The 17,441-nt window shown below is 39.9% G+C and overlaps 1 protein-coding gene across 1 annotated transcript; it reads right to left on the reverse strand.

The window, feature by feature from the left end:
• Positions 1-11,194: 11,194 nt before the first annotated feature.
• LOC306839949 (stathmin-like) lies at positions 11,195-14,408 on the reverse strand. Its single transcript, XM_079368904.1, has 5 exons — positions 14,302-14,408; positions 12,665-12,708; positions 12,409-12,575; positions 12,095-12,286; positions 11,195-12,017 (listed from the first exon to the last, which is right to left on the reverse strand). Exons 2-5 carry the CDS (start codon positions 12,678-12,680, stop codon positions 11,955-11,957), a joined length of 438 nt encoding a protein of 145 aa, XP_079225030.1. The 5' UTR covers positions 12,681-12,708; positions 14,302-14,408; the 3' UTR covers positions 11,195-11,954.
• Between the last annotated feature and the right edge of the window lie 3,033 nt (positions 14,409-17,441).

The following is a 17,441-nucleotide window of genomic DNA, read 5'->3' on the forward strand; positions in this document are numbered from 1 at the left end:
TCTCTCTCTCTCTCTCTCTCTCTCTCTCTCTCTCTCTCTCTCTCTCTCACTCTCTCCTCTCTCTCTCTCTCTCCTCTCTCTCTCTCTCTCTCTCTCTCTCTCTCTCTCTCTCTCAGCAGAGTCCACATTCAGGCTCAGAAACCCACTCCTCAATCACAGCCTCTATTCCTCTCCAATACCCCCAGTGTCTACACTCCATGGGGGGTATCCTATCCTGCATTGGCCTCATTACCCCTTCGAGGACATGACGTTGTCACGACTTTTCATTCTACATTGTCCGCACATTTCATTGTTAATAAATAATTGTTCATTCTCTATTAAGTCTGTCCTGATTTAATCGTTATTAACCCCAAAAATCAGTGTCCTAATGAAGTCAACAGAGAAATGTAAAATGTATAGATTATAGCAACAAAGGGGTACGAGACAGTGAAATAAAATACTGTTAATATTAGTTTCACAAAGATTGTGTATTAAGATGGACATAGGAGCAGCTTCCTGAGAGCGAAGCCAAAAGACTTGGAGCTCCCCCGACGATGAACGAATGAACAACCTGGTTCAAACTATCAAGCTAAAATGACATTTTTGTCAACCACAGATTGTGTCGTGATAGTCATCATACGGATTTAAGCAAAGTTTTCATTTTCCAGAGTAGTCTGTTTTTCAAGTTATTTGACTAAATACATGAAAAGATTTAACGTCACAGTTTGCAACTCAAATGCAGCTTTCAAGGGTTCTCAAGAAAATGTTACGCAAAACTAACATCAAATCTTCCACCCTGTCGGCTACTAAGTTAGAATGGAAACCACTGAGGTTGAGAAATGTCCGGAGTTTGACACTAAGTGTTGGACTGTAAAGATGACATGTTCAAGTTTGTGACAGTGCACTGCATTTCCCAACTCTTGTCAGTCTTATTGCACTTATGCAGTCAAAAAGCTATTTTACAACATCATGGGTGGTTTGGTAACTTTCTCAGAAGTTAATATACAAAGCCTCCATGTCCAATACAAAAAAAACCTTTACAGACAAAGTGCTCTATAACCAGTGTGCAGACATTTGAAGGGACAGTTGGGTGTTTCTGAAGTGGGGTTGTATGAGGTATTTGTCAATAATAAGTATATTATCGACCACAGCAGACGTCTGTCAGCTTGGCCCCTTTAAAGAGTGTCATGCTGGAGCGCTGACCTGGAAGCTAATCTATAGGACTATGCAGACGGCATTGCCATTTAAGATCACTGGAGGGGTCACAAGGCAGAATATTATTGGAAAGACTGCAGGAAAAAGTCAGATAAATGAAGGATCTTTTCCAGAGAGTTCATTGTTCTGCGTTTTCCTTTTAAACAGTTTAAGGATGTGATTGCTCTGCAGGTTGTGCACGAATATGCAGCAAGTCATGATGGCTGGCCATTCTGTAATGTCCACAGTGTGTCAAAGTTTGTGCCTGCAGTGCACCAATTAAAGCTGGTTTTACATCAAACGTTGTGGAGCTAACAGAGTGTGTGCTTAACAAGAGAATGGTCCTCTCCTGCTGTGTATCAGTACTTATCAGAGCTCTCGTGCATACAAAGCATTATTGAGCTGTCGTGCTGAGGAGTGTCTAGGGTCACTCCTGCTGCGGTAACGGAGTCCGATCACAGAGGGTTATTACAGGTCATTTGTCTTTAAAGTGGGCTCTATTAATCATGCTTAAACTCTGCAGTTGGAGACATTAACAGGGCATTTCAATTTTTATCCCACACATTCCTCCTTTCTTTAACAGTGTCAAGCCTCAATAGATTTTACTTAATTTCTCTTCTGTGCAAGACAAGCAGAGCAAATCAGGCATGAGAAATGAGTTCTCTGACAGGGACTTTAACAGGAGAAATATTATTTTTGTCACTTCTTTTCTTCAAACAACTGCCAGGCTTTACAGTGGCACCCTGACTGCTGCCTGCATTACACACGGCATGTGTTCAGCCAGGTACTTCCTGCGAGGAGCCAAGTGTGAGGCTCTTATACAGGCTTATAAGGTTTGACAGGAATTCTGCAGGATTTAAATCGTATTTTACATTTAATATGAAAGCTAGAGAGACAGCAGCTCCCAGCTGGGACTTGCAAGAGTCTTGAGGATTTTTGAGGTTTATGGTTAGGAACAATTTATTTCTAGTTTCCACTCTTATAAACCAGACTGAAAAATTAAGCCAAAGGATTGCAGTACCACAACTGGCCACTTGAGGCAAGCTCATTAAGTAAGGTAATGTTAGGGCCATATACATGATTAAATGAATACACAATAAGGGGTGTTGTCACCTTCAATGATAGCTGGGCTAGCTGTCTGCTAAACATGAACCCAGCTGAGAATTACAGAACCGACCATCACATCTGCGTTTGTGGTTTAGTCCAATTTGGTCATTTTCAGAGAAAAATAAACCAAATGTTGACACTTTGGATTTGTACATACAGAACACCCTTGCCAGAATTTATTTAAGAACTGAATCTGGTATGGTCATTCATGCTAACCCAACCTGACTTACTGGCTCATTAAGCTAATCAGCCAACAAATGAATTAACCTTGGGCATAAACTAAAACAACTACTGCTACTGAGTGCTAACATTCGAGTGTTCTCCAACTGCTTATGCACAAACAGGAAGAATTGAGACTGAATGAATTAAGATTTGTTTCCATCACTCCTAATCATGGACTCAGAGAGCCATTGGCCTTGGTCACTGCCAGTCCTGATATTGATGAAATATTTAACCAATAAAAAATACCTGAGACTCAGTGTGAACATTCATGGCAGTTGAAACAGTACAGCCAAAACATTGCTGAAGTACACCTGGAGTACAGTGAATGTATGTTCTGCTGTGGTTTTAAACACATCTCAAGGTTCTTGTTTTGAAGGCATTCATCCAGGCATCATCACCAGTCATCATATGACCTCAGTATTTTATCTATCAATAAGTTAATACATTAGGGTTAATCAGAAGCCAAGAAAAAAAAGGAAGTGGATCTTGATTCAAGTTGTTATTCTTAAATAACAGAAATTCTGTAGAAACAGCCAAAGAACATAAATATGGCTGACATTTTCTTTAATCTGTTACGGCCACCAATGATCATGGATTGTGAGTTAAAGTGGCTCGGTCACATCTCCATTATACATTAGAGATATCTCAACACCGATACCAGTATTCTGCGGTGTGGAGATATTTCAGGACTATAGCCTCAATATATGGGACGCGCGCACTGCCGCTGCGCCACCAGCGCCCCAGCCTTTCAAGTGTTTTGGAGCCGAAACATGACGTTCCCTGCCATCATCACTTCACAGACACCGTGTTTGCTACAGTACTCGATCCGAGGTACTTGTACCCTTTTTACAAAAAGGGGTATCAGTGTATCTTTATTATACATCACTTTAATAAATACATCACTTTATTCAGAGAAGGCCATAAACCTACACAAACATTTTAACTAGGGATGTGTCAAAATAATAATACAGTAATATATCAGCATCCTAGCTTGTATAATCCAATTATCAATATGCTGAGCCCATATATCGACATTTTAATTGAACAAATGCTCAATAGAGAGCCCTGCCAATCTGACCCTTGATGGTATTAAATTACCCCTCATGGCAGCGCTTATAACATGAGCAATGCTAACCTGAGCAGAAGTTAAGTTTAGAGTAAAAGAAGAAAGCAGTGTCAAGAAGTAAAGAGAAGCACTCGCTGCTTGAAGCTAAAAAACAAAGAGCATTGCTAATTAGCTGTATATTGACATGCACCTGTTAAAGGTGGACTTAAAAGTGACGTTGTTTTAAGGAAGCGGAGAAATGGAAGCTGACCGAGTGTTCTGTCGAGTTGAGCCGCTTTATCAAAAAAATGCTACAATACAGCGCTTATTGAAAACTGTTCCCTGACAAATAATGCTCCCAATACAGAATCATGTCATAATACAACCTTATCTATTTGCAGTGATGGGAGAGGGGGAGGCATGTTTTGATGCTCTTGAAGAAAACCTTCATTCAAGGTTTTAGGAGAAAGGTTAATTTATTTATAGGAACATTAGGCGTCGGCTTCATGACACACGGCCAGGATTGTGGCTCTGCACATGCGCAGTTGTACCTGTAAAGTTGCTTATTAGCACTCAATGGATCACTTATCAATAGAACACTATTGTTGTTACTGATAACACAGCACGTAATGACAGTAGCTGTTACAGCTCCATTCATACAGGTTTATATTAAAGCAAGCGTGTAGCAGCTGGGTGCGTCGGTCATGTTTAAAGAAATTTAGTTTTTACACTTAGGGTTTCAGTTTTGTGTTGTGTAAATTACAATTTGAACATCAAAACATGAAAATTGTGGGGCGCTGGTGGCGCAGCGGCAGCGCGCGCATCCCATGTAGTGAGGCTATGCTCCTCGCGCGGGCGGCCCGGGCTCACGTCCGGCCTGTGGCTCCTTTCCCGCATGTCTCTCCCCGCTCTCTCCCTGATCTCCGGCTCTATCCACTTTCCTCTCTATCAATAAAGGCAAAAAATAAATCTTAAAAAAAAAAAAAAAAGAAAAACATGAAAATTGTTTCAACTCAGTTTTTGCCAAATTCTGTGAAGCTGACACTAAACTGAAGAGGATAAAAAGAAAAATGTAATCTCGTCCTTTACCTTTTTGGTGGCCATTTCGTATTTCTTTGTTTTTCAGATAACGTAATGTGTTGTAATGAGATTTTAATGCAATTCATAGATTATTTCAGAATCGCTGTATCATGACACATTATCGTGGGCCATCTTTCACATAGCATGTCGTGAGCCACCCAGCTATTATCTTCACTTCCCCTTTGCGACCCTTTATCTTTGAGATTGGTCTGCACCCTTTCTTTGTGCTGCCTTTGGCCGGTCAGATTCCACAGATTCATTCTGTGCCGTTTCATAAATCTGCTTTTTATCTGCAATCTGCCAGAGACTGCAGACTAATTTTTTTTTTTTCGCTCAGACTTCACCCCGACTTTGTCCTGCCAGGCTCCGAGTGTTTTTCTTGCATAAAGTCCAAGTGAGCTGATGTGAGAAAGCAGAAGGATATTATCAGGACTATTTACCTCGAGCATGTGGGAGAAGCTGGTGGCGTTTATACCATTTGACCGGCGCACACGCCGCACAGTGCATACATTTTATTTAAGCTGCACATCATTAAACTGCTGCACTGTGTTTTCAGTTCAGCAGTAAACTATTCTCTGCTCTTTTGTTGACATTCTGATTCTGTCCAACTGCACAAATAATTGATAAGAAGGGGGAGATATTCCCATCATAGCATCATGTTTCTCTGCTACTTCCACGTCTAGCCATCATGTCTTGCCTCAGGAGAACTGCCCCCCCCCCATTTTTTTCCTAAATTCATCGAGATATTTTCAGGAGCGTATAAGTAAAAAAGGCTAAAGCTAACTCTGATGCAATAGCTAATGGTAGCATCAATGTTTAATGTTGTAAATGGTCTAATTCCATGTAAAATTAATGCCTTTAATTATGGAAATACTTTAGAAACTCTAATGTGTATCTAAAATCAACTTTAAAGGTTCCTCTTTAAGAAAGTTCACAATTCATTAAAAAGGAAAAATATGATTTTCCACAGTGTTTAGGATTTGCTGTAACTACCTTTAATTAATCTATCACATGTAGCCTCAGGACTGATTCACCAACTTCTCACACTCAAAAACAATTATGAAATACTAATATATGGTCCATGTTTAACTACTCAGAAGGCCAGTAAGTGACGCTGCTTAGACGTTGTGATTACAGGTTCATGAAGTCATGTCAGGGGCTTCTGTGCAGGAAAAAAAAGACATAAAGCCAAGATTGAAAGATAGTCCTTATTGTCAGATGAGAGAGAGGGAACAGTACAGAGAGTTAATGAGAGGGAAGGTAAATGGAGAGGGAGAGGGAGAAGTAGAGCGAGAGAGGAAAGAAATAAAAACCAACACTGCCATCTACTGGTCTTTAAGACTGATTGTTGAAATAAAAATTAAAAAAAGAGCCCAAATTCCACCTGTGTCAACAAATATTTGAAGATTTTTTATTTTTAATCTTCCCATTTTTAAATTCTTTTAAATTCTAAAAAAGTGAGCCTTATTTAGTTTACTTCTTAAAAAATTTAGGTCAATCTGTTTCCGTTGTATTTTCATTGTTTGCATTGCTGTACATACTTATATGTAACCATTACAGACACAAACCCTAATAACAATATAGTCTTAAAGAATTAAAAAACACAGCAAACAATTAAGTCAATGAAAATCTTTTAGGATTTTCTAATTAAAGTATGTTGATTAATGATGATGTAACACTGAATGTACTGATGTACTCAGAGCCTTACTCACAAAGGAAAAATAGGATCTTTGCAGTCTTTCAAATTATTAAGGCATCCATTTTCAGCATTTTGATTACATTATAAATGCTACTGGTGAAGTGTAATTACCATTAGAGCCCAACTGATTAATCAGCCAGCTGATATTAGCATATCATATGACTAACAGTATGAGATATTAATACATTGATTCACCAGTCATTTGACTTTTATTGTATTACACTTTCACCAGCAGAGGGCGCTGAATGGATTACATCACTCAAGTGTCAAGCAGTGAAGCACATTCATGCTCAGCTACTCTGGTTGAATGACCAACTTGTTTTTGTGTATTCATCTTTGCTACAAGTGTTTGATATCTGCATTTTGACGGATTAACACAATAAATGTGTTTCTAAAGATCTATCGAACAGCATCGGTCTGATAACGGTCTTAACACACTAATAATACAATAGTTTTGTCATGTGTGCTGACAGCAGCTGCAGAGCATCATGTTGACTCTTCTACCTCGTCAAAATGTGGACGGATGAAATAGTGCTGAACATTCACGCAACGTAAACATTAACAGACATTGAGCGTTCATAATCCAAACACAAAGCATGATGACAGGCCGAACTTCAGAAATCCTCCGCCATAAAACAACGTCCCATCAGTCATTCGGAGTCATTTATTGGGTTTATCACTGAGCAGTTTAACAAGAGTTACGTCTCCTCTCCTCTCAACCAACGACAACATCAAATCACTGTCGATTCGTCAACAATATTGACGATTTAATACAGGCAAGGGCCGAGTCACAATCAGGAGCAGTTCAGTAAAGTCAAACTAAAGCACATGTAGAGGTGCATGGAGGAATCAACAAGAACACAGGAGGCAAGCCACCTACGAGTACACTAATGAGGGACTTAAACTAGACGGAGAGAGGGGGGGGGGGGGGGGGAGTGGCTGTTCCACAGGTCTTAAAGAAAAGTCACCTCCAAGTTAAAGTCCTCAGCGACAGATCAGACACTTAGCATCAGGTTGGAAGAACAGATTTGTTTTGCAGCCAGCGAGAAAGTGACAACCATTATGAGACACAAAATACAAAACAGAAGAGCAAACTACTTTAAAATTATGACAATTCTAACATTGCAGGTTCCACCAATCCGGGCATCGAAAAAGAAACATCAACCAACGAAAACACTAAATCACAACTTTCTTGAATGAATCATGAAACAACTTTGGACGGAGGCCTCTAAAGGTAGTGGGCGAAAAGGAGTAAGGGGAGGCCAGTTTTTGGAGGGTGGGCAAGTCCATTAAGACTTTGAAAACAAACAATGCAAAGTAAAAATCAACCTTGAACCTTTTATGAGCCAGTGAAGAGATGAGGCTGATATTCACTGATATTATCCTCCTTCCTGGAACCAGTCTGCAGCTTTTTGGACCAGTTTGCCAGTGGGACAGTGACATCAACACCACCATAAGATCAGCAGCAGGGAGGCAGGTTGGGTTGTGCAGTTTGTTAACAGCTATATGGTTGTGTTATAAAAGCCATAAACTAATGTGATGTTTCTAATAAAACCGCTGTTAACGACCTTAGGAAAGGTAGCCTTCATCATGTTAAAGGTTGTCTAATCAGTTGTATTACTGAATAAAATCTAAATTCATTACACCCCTTGTACTTATAAATATTGCCCAGAAACTTCCCATTGTAATCATATCACAACTAAAACTCATTAAGCTTATCATTTCACACAAGTTTCACAATACTGATCAGCAAACTTTTACCCCAGAATATTCTGCAAGAGAGAGTGTGGTACAGCGACCGATAATGTAGAAGAACACAATAAAACCATTCAGCTTTATAATGTTAAACATTTCACTCACCCAGTCTGTAGATTGGGGCTACTTGTAAAATCCATCCGTCCATGTTTCTTGGGAAACAAACGAGTTAAAGACCTCCAGGTTACTATGGTGTGTTCTGCATCCGACTTTGCTGTTTTGCCGACAATGTTTTTGTTCAGGATTCAGGATTCAGGATTCAGGATTCAGGATTCAGGATTCCTCCTCATAATGGCTCAAAACACCTGAGCAGCAGTGGACTACCTGTTGCTGGCTGTAAGCATGGCCACACTCTTCTCTGTTACCAGGACATTAGAAAACTCTGCACGTCTCGGTCTCTTTCGTTTATGTACTTTGGTTAACTATGGGGCAGTCCTCGCTCTTCCCCATCTTCCTCTGAAAATCAAACTTTTCTTGATACATTTTAAGTGAGTGTTGCAGCCATCGCTGATGTTAATGTCGCCGAGTGCCACCAAGTGCCATTCAAATCCAACTGCTAATACTTTCATGACATGCTGGTAGAAAGCATGTAGAAAGGCATGTCAGATACCTGATTTAGACGATGATGTTGTAGACTACAAAGCAGCATCGGGCTGCGCATGCGCAAAACACTCCGCTGGCGATCAATTTGAACTGGAAGTCATTAGTTTTATATGGTGACAGCATAGAATCAAGTCAAAAGTCTTTTATGCTTAAGCTTTTATGTTTAGATAATAATCTTGAGAAGACGAAAACGATTTTTAAGGATTGGTTTCCTTTCTTAAAATATGACCGACCTTTTGAATGTTTTCAAAACCAAAAGTTGTGTTTATATATTTCAATAACTGAAAACGGTTTTGGTAAACACTTTGCTTAATAGTAATTATTGATTGTGAACAGTCAGTCCAAATGTCGTGACATTCTGGTTTTGATTTCCAGAGATAGGCTACATGTGATGAGGCAGGAGCTGCCCCTTCAGTCTAAGCTCTAATTTTCACCACTTTGGGTTTTGACAAGATGCAAAAAAAAAAACAACCAAAGTAAAATATTTATATAGAACCATTCATTTTATAAACTAGACGTGTCAAAGTTGTGAAAAAATATGGTTGTGCTAATTCAGGTATATGAGTCTCTTAACTGTCAGGGTCCAAGAACAGTATTCAATAAAAACCCATGAAATAAAATCAGATGAATTCTATAATTAACTGTTTGTTTTTTAGGCGCTATTCTACCACAAGGTTTAAAGTTTTATGAATAGCCTTTGTGATTCAGCTAAAGGCTTCTCACTGCTAATCCAAGGCCAGTTAGAGCCCTTGTAATGAGGGTGGGCTGATAGACCAAAACCAATTGAACATTTGGAGTTTTATCATATTTCATTTTAGTTTTAGATGGCATTCGATTTAACAGAATTTTTTTTAACCCTTTAAACTTTGGCTTAATGCCTACATCTGTCCCTTGTCCTTGCCCTGAACGTCATCTCTTCCTTGGTTTGTCTGTGTTGATCCTGCCTATAGGCAGAATTCAAATGAGACAGAAAATAGCTCAGTCTCAATCCACTTCATCATTAAAGGACTTTTCATGTAATAAAACATTAAGAAGATCGATCCAACACAGACAGGGACTCGTCTGCTGTACATTAATCTAAATGACATGCTAAAGCTTGAGTACATTTTAGGGACTTGTCTCTTGTAATGGAGTTTGTGAGCACAGCACTTTTATGTGTTATATTTGCTAAACAAGTATGCCTTTCTCCTTTAGATGCTGCCAATCAGTGAGACTGCGAACAGGGATGTCATTTTTAAAAATGTAATTAGTTGAAATTATTAATTTGAATTGATTAGTTCCAGTTCCAGTTAGGCTCTTTAAACTGAAATTCACCTGAAAATGTCAATTAACTGGATGAAGGGAGCATATCATCGCCCTTTACTTCATGGCTTATTTTTTTTACATTTCACATTGAAATTCAATTTAGCATAAAGCAATGTGGCTGTCAGTAAAAAAAAAAAGATAGAGGAAAAGATGTGAAGTCTAAGGGCTAAAAAAAAATAATAATCAGGTGGTGATTGTGGTTTTTTCTAATTAGCATATTGCAAAGATATTTCTAGATGTCTATTGGGGATTGATACTCCAATAGCTACACAGGTTGTTGTTGTTTATCCCGACAGAGGTGCCAAAAAGTATTTGATGATTTTGGGCTCACAGGGTCGACAATGTCAGAGACCATGGGTCAATAGAGAGAGCTGGAGTTTTTCAGACGGAGACATGAGGTTTGAATTTCTCTTTTAATAACATGTCCTACAAAAACGTTGCTATGATAAAGTGTAGCCTGTTATGAGTTTAGTCAGAAACAGATTCTGTTTGCCTCTGGAGTCAATCACATCGGTGTTCTCTAACCAGTTTGTTTTCTCCAAAACAATACAATCTGTCTGCACCAATCAATTACCCAAAACAAACTTCAGCTTTTAAGAAGACTATTATCAAACTACCAGCAGAGGGAGACAAAGACTGTAGTTTGGGCTTCTGGTTCACAGAGTGCATGTGGCGATAATGTGCAACGTGTATCACTACCAGACACCGAAAATCCTTGTCTCGTGTGTGATAAATTTGATGTTTGCTTGAAAAACAGCAGCGTCATCAATAATTTGCTTTCCCATAAGATGGGCATCTCTTTTTTTAAATGACTCTGTAGGTTTGAATCGAAATAGTCTTTTAACGTTTCCTCCAGCAGAGGGAGACATAAACAAGCCACTACATAGTTACATAATCCACTAAAGATTGTATGAAGGTTTAATAAATCTCTCCCTAGAAATTACTCTCCATAACATTTCAGTTCAGCATCCATGTATTAACCTCACTTTTCGAAGTGTTGTTTCTAATTTAGTCTGATGTTGCACATCTAGTCAGTCTGTGGCGTTTTAAAGGATCAAACCTTTAAATCTTTTCAGGGAACTGTCACTGACTGAATGTTATTCCCTTCTCTAATCTAGGTGGCCACTGACACACGGGCCATTTATCCTTCCATCACAACAGAGGAATAGAAAAACAAATGTAGACATTTCCAACAGTAGGCGAGAGAGTGTTTACAGGTTTTTATTTGTTTTAGTACAACAGTTCAAGTCAACTAGCCACTGTACCTATTGAGATGCCGAAGTGTATTGCTCGTTTGCATTCTATGTGTAGACCCCTGTTCAATGATGTTCAAGATGGCAACCATTAACATGTCCAACATGTTTTAATTCACAGCTATACAGCAAGATGTTATGTGCGTCAAAGACAACTCCATATTTTTACAAAAGCCAGAAAAAAAAAGAAAAGAAAAAAGCCCAGCAGCAGCACCGAACATGTGCAGGAGCAAAACAGCAGAATCTGGATAGCAAAGCCGCACTTCACACCTGCATGTATAACAGCCGACGCCTTGATCGAATCTTGTGCTACTTTTTTTTTTATTAAATGTTTTTTCTAATAAACGGTAAGTGCCAGGAACAGTTGTGGTTCACAGGAACAAGATTCAAAACCACACTATGAAATAGGATAAAAGACCTATGCATAGAAACATGCTTCCTCAAAAAAGGATGAGTACACTGCTAATTTGAAAAAGGGCAGAAGCTGCACTGACAAGCTACATATCAAATGGATTAGACTCAACAAGTTGGGGGGGGGGGGGGGAAACTATGCACATGTAAAACCAGCGCAAGTACACTTATAGCAGGAGAATTGAAACATTCACAAAGTGGAACTTGTATTTATTTCAAAAAGGTGGGTAGTGAACACAACAAAAAATAAATCAATCTTTGGATACGTAAAAAACCCTGTACAATCCCCCGCATGCAACTTTCAGTCTTCCGAAGTGCCCTCTTTGGTTTCCTTGTTCTTTCGCACCTCTTCCAACTTCTTGTCCTATGAAGAAACGGAAACAAGTTAATGAGGTTCAAACGTGTGGAAAAGCAGGCATCATCATCATATTCCACACTGACCTTCTCCTTGAACTTCTCGTTCATGGCTGCCATGAGTGCTGTGCGGTTCTCTTTGTTGGCCTCCATCTTCTGATTCAGCTTCTCCTCAGCCATCTTGCTGAAGTTGTTCTTCTCCTCCATTGCTTTCTGTAGCACTTCCTTTTCATGCTCACGCTTCTCCGCTATTTGCTTCAGCACCTCGGCTTCATGGTTCTTTAAAGGAGGATTAAAAAAAAATAAACAAGTTATCTCCAGTGTGTCACACTTTATTATCCACCAGATTTAGTGTTTCAAATGCAATCTTTAAGTCATAGTTTTACTGAACACATTTCTACCTTGCGCCTCTCCTCTGCAGCGTCCAGTTTCCTCTGAATTTCCTCCAGTGAAACATCCTTCGCCTTGGGAGGAGACAGGGGGAAGTTGGCATCTGGGGCAGGAGAGGCAAGAATGACCTCAAAGGCCTGGCCTGAGGCACGCTTGTCAAGCTCCTTAACCTGGATATCTAAACAAAAAAAAAACCAAGAAGCATTAAGACACTGAACCATCATCAAGAAGAAAAATGACATTTGAATGACTTCTGGATGCACTCACCTTCAGCGGCTGCCATTGCAAGAGTGAGCTGCAGGTCAAATAACCTACAGGGAAAAATACAAGACAAGGTCAGAGCTTTGTTATTATGATCAATTCAGCAGATGGCTCCTGAAATAAGTGACCTCCAGTGGACGTGTTATCCTGTTTTCATCTAAAGAAAAAAAAAAAAAAAAGCACACTGCTAACACCTTGTGGTCGTGTTTAGTACTGCAAGCAACCACCGCCCATCAATCCAAACAAAAAGGATCTGGTATCAATGACACCATTGTTTCTCTTTCAACTGGTGACTTTAATGACATCCACCTCAATCTCAGCACCTGGCCCGCTTCATTCATAAACGGAGGGGGGGGCGTTAAATGCCCACCAACGGCCTCGTTCATTGGTAATCTACACTACAAAGCCACATTTGGTTGAGACAAAAGGCTGTGATCAGGGTCTGGAGGACTGGCAGTGCCAGGTGCAGAATAAGTCTGCAACTCAGCGTCAATGCATGAAAATAAAAAAAAAACCTGAAAAGCGACGTTTCAGATGAGATTTGTAAGACATTAATCACGTCCGGGGGAAAATGACCACCAAGGAGCACCTGTTCCTTGCAGCATGTGTTTGAGCCGCAGGAAGGAGAGGGAGAGGGGGGGGGCGGGGGGAGTAACACAACAACCGATTTAAGACGCAGCGCGAGCCAGATTAATTGAGTCATTGTGCTCAATTTCTGATGCAAGTGATAAAATGTTCAAAAACAGCAAAAGAAAGAGTCGAAGGCGCAAATTACGTCTGCTGTCATTTCATTTAGGTTAAGTGGTGAGTGAGAGTCACAAAAAAAAACAGGAGGCTTTGCGAATGAAAAGACCCCTCCCCGATTACTTCATGATGGTCACCAAGTTAAGAAAAAGCGACATGATTGGCGGCGCTTTGCTTCAACATAAAGCCTGAAACGACAGACACCGTGCTCTGCCACATTTTACCCCCAGAGACTGGCATTCAGGGAAATGCCTTCGCCTTGACAATGTCCTCGTTGACAAAAGCAACACAGCTCCTTGATTAGAATTCAGTTTTCGGAGAGCCTTTTTCTCGCGTCCTTAGTCAGAGCTCCACCAAACAAAGGCGCTTTTGACAGCAACGTGTCGCTGCAGCTGCAAACAAAGACGAGCTCACTGCAAACCTGAGCCCACAAAATGACCCGTCTGCAAGCGTTCATGCTAATTTGGAGGCGTTAAGGGATCAATATCAAAATGTGTATAGCACACACACACACTGACAGACATGAAAGAACCCCTCCTCCGTCTGTCTGTCTGTCTGTCTGTGCCAACTGTGCCAATGTCTCCCACAATACAATAGGCGAACAGCCCGCCAACCTACCACCACCACCACAAAAAAACCGTCGTTTTCAGCCTCATTTTACAGTCAAAAATAAAATAGCAACCTGTCCGTCAGCTGACACACAAACAGAGGCAATTCAAACTATTCACTTAAAAAAAAAAAAATACAGCCCAAAACATACAGTCTATTTAAATTGATAACTTTAACTCTACTAAATCTCTTTAAACGTTGTTATTTTAGCATTTTTAGTGAGCAGGACGTAAAAACAAATATTTCCTAAAGACTTTTTCAGGCGTTTAAAAGATGTCTGTCACACCCACCTTCAACGAGCTGTGGATGCTGTGCTCCGCTCTCACACACAATCTGCCGCGAGCCCTCTGTGCACGAGCTCGCCAATCGCAGATATAAATGGACCAATGGGAGCGACGTCACTCCATTGGCTGCCAATCATTGGTTGGCATGTCGCGCCCAGCTGCATCTGGGAACTGTAGTTTTTTTTTTCTTTGTAACGTTTAAACAATGATCTGTCAGGTGTTCCACCCGATTATTACAATTTAAAGAAAATAGATGAGATTGAATAGAATTAATTAAATAAATACTTAAATATACGTTATAAGGGAGGATACAATGCTGTTAAACAGTGGTGTAGTGGTGGTTGAAGAAGTACTAGGGGATTTTTGGGGGAGGGAAATCATGTCTCATAAACGTAATTTTGACTCTAATCCCAGTGGTGGAAAAACAACGATTTTTCTTGTCTATTGGGAAAGTTTCTAAAGTGGAAACAGATATATATTTGTGTGTTTGAGACCTTTTCATCAGTTGATAGTTGGATTAGATTTGTAAAAAAATGAAAAAGACTACATGTCAGAGACTTTGCAGGTTCAAGCCCCCATATTAACAAGCATCCGATGTGTCTTTGATCCCACCACCTTGACTGTGACTTCTTGATCTTTGAGGAGGATTTGTAAGAGCAGGGACTGACAGGGGCAATGTGATTATTGTGTAATGATTTACTGTTGTTCATTTGTGTAGGGACAAGTATTGTACAACATTGCCAAACACCCGATTAATATTATCTAAAAGACTTCTTATATTTGACCTGTGACTACAGATGACACGCTGCTGTGCCCTCACTGTTTTACTTTCCACTGAGACAATATGTGCCTGACACATGCAGACAGCAAAAGGCCTGCGGGCAAACAGTCTTATAGAAATCAATTTGAAACAGTCTGTCAGCTGCAGCCCACAGTTGACTTTCTGCTGATACATGTTAGGAGAATCAACACACAGCCTTTAATGTTTACAGTACCAAAGCTGAATTAGCAATAACAAATGATGCAAGTTAAAAGGACTGTAGCCTTAAGTCATTTAGAGACACAATGTGCTGAAGCAGACAAGAACAGTGTTAGAAAATACAACCCAGTCCTTAGTGGTGAAACCAAATAAGTCAAAAATTGTTTTTTAACTTTGATTTCTTGTTCGGAGTCCTACTTTAAATGAAAGTTATAGTGAAACATAGACACCTATTTGAAACCATATCAGTTAATTTTACTGTTTAGGTTTGTTTTCAAGGCTGTGTTCCTTTTGTGTTGATCATGTTGGGTTGGACATATTCCTATTTGTACAGAGAAGTCGTGCCATTTAAAGGTAGAGTCAGGAGCTTTCTCCTAAAAAGACAAAACAAATACAGACTCGTGCAAGTAATGCTGCTAAATCAGAACTTATGAGCCTCCATACACGTGTGGTGATGACTGTCTGTAGACCCTGTCCTCTAAATGGATTTCAGTGTTTTGGTTGACTTTGGGGAGTGGTTGTGTTTTTACCAGCCAACAAGAGCGCCCAGGTGAGTTTGGGAGTGGTTCAATTTCAACAACTGGATAGTCAACATTGGGTTGGCTTTCACCCGCTTTCAGGTGAATAAATCATGGAGTCAGATTGGTGCATAGCTGTATACACCAATCCTCCATACTGTATAAGGCAATGTTGAAGTTGTTACGAATTCAGGCATCAGTATTGCAGTTTTACATAACCACACCCAATTATTATAAAAAGGAAAGTTTGCAAAAACTGAAATGACATAATTCTTGAAACAAAGTAAAACTCACTTGATGTTAGCTTGCTTTTCAGTGGCTGACTGAGAATAAAGGAGTGATGCTGTTGCTAGGTCTGTAAGTGACAGTTTCTTTTTCCTTTCTTTTCATTTTATTTCATTCTTTCATTTCTTTATTTAAATCATCTTACAACTAATGTGATCATAAATGGTCTGATTGAAAACAAAAATATTGTGTGATTTCTTCACACAAAAAGAGTAAGAACATCTAGAATTGCTGCTTGTTCCAGGCAAAGAATCTAAATATAAATGTCTCAGATCTTCCAGCTGACAGCTCACAGGAAATACAACTACTTGATTAAAGAATGGCTTTGGTTGTCTTTTGTTATGTCCTTTAGTTGTTCATATTGTGAAATACATTTGCTTATAAAAAATAATTTGATAGACTTTTCTGTTCCTTTAAATCTGATTAATTGCCCAAACATGTTCATCCTTGTTTCTCCAGAGTTAAAGAACTCCTTGTGCTGCTCCAGCACTCTCCCTAATTTATTTATAAAGATCCAAGTGAGCGTTAAAGTACAGATTTTAAGTGATATCTTTTGCTCTGAAAACTCATGCAGCTCTCCACTTAAACTGCCAGCCGTTATGTAAATGCCAATGCTTGGACTGAATTCAGCTTCAATCGACCTAACTCACACTCTTTGATTCCAGACTATTTTTAGCTTGACGTTATTTTGGCGACAGGAGGATCAGATCAGAGTTTGCTCCCTCACAATGATGCTGTGCTGAAAATATTTGTAACCACCGTGCCTTTAGTTAGATCTATTTTTATTGCTGCCGTGTGGATATCAATTAATCTCGTGATTTAGATTTATAATTTTGTAGAAGGGACTTTCAGCGGGATGTTTTGGTGCAAAGGACAAGAGAACAGAAGCTTCTGCTTGCACCCTCTCCTCTGTCAGGTCACGGAGTTGAGCTCTGGCTGGACTGATCAGATGGTTTCCGACGGTCTGATTCAGCCTCACACTTTGCAGTAGCAGAGTAGATAACAGGGCTGTGCATGGTTTCACAGTCTGAGAGGAAACATAATTACTCACGTCAACACTCTTCATCCACCAAAGGTCATGGGGTGAATCTCCGAGGGTCAGGGAGGGAGAAGGGAAAGAAAAACATAAACCTATAGATAAGGGCCAAGGTGCCTTTGAGTACAGAGGGAAGCTGCTTCTGCAGTCTGTACCCAAAGACCTGTGCGGTGGTCAATAGTGGGGTAGCACAGAGGTGTGAATGGAACGAGTAAACTAACTTACTCCCAATAAAACACCCGGCTCACAGCGAGTGTGCAGTTGGGGAAACTATAGCTCTGGATACTTGTAGTAACATTGTCTGCAAACGTGTTCATTCCTGTAATGT

Source organism: Symphodus melops (genome assembly GCF_947650265.1).
Source record: "Symphodus melops genome assembly, chromosome: 18".
NCBI lineage: Eukaryota > Metazoa > Chordata > Actinopteri > Labriformes > Labridae > Symphodus > Symphodus melops.

What these genes read in the sequence shown, in the direction of transcription:
- LOC306839949 (XM_079368904.1), bottom strand. An exon ending in CTGCAGAGGAGAGGCGCAAG is followed by an intron (nt 12,287 to 12,408) that starts GTAGAAATGTGT and finishes CCTCCTTTAAAG; the next exon opens with AACCATGAAGCCGAGGTGCT. An exon ending in ACGAGAAGTTCAAGGAGAAG is followed by an intron (nt 12,018 to 12,094) that starts GTCAGTGTGGAA and finishes GTTTCTTCATAG; the next exon opens with GACAAGAAGTTGGAAGAGGT.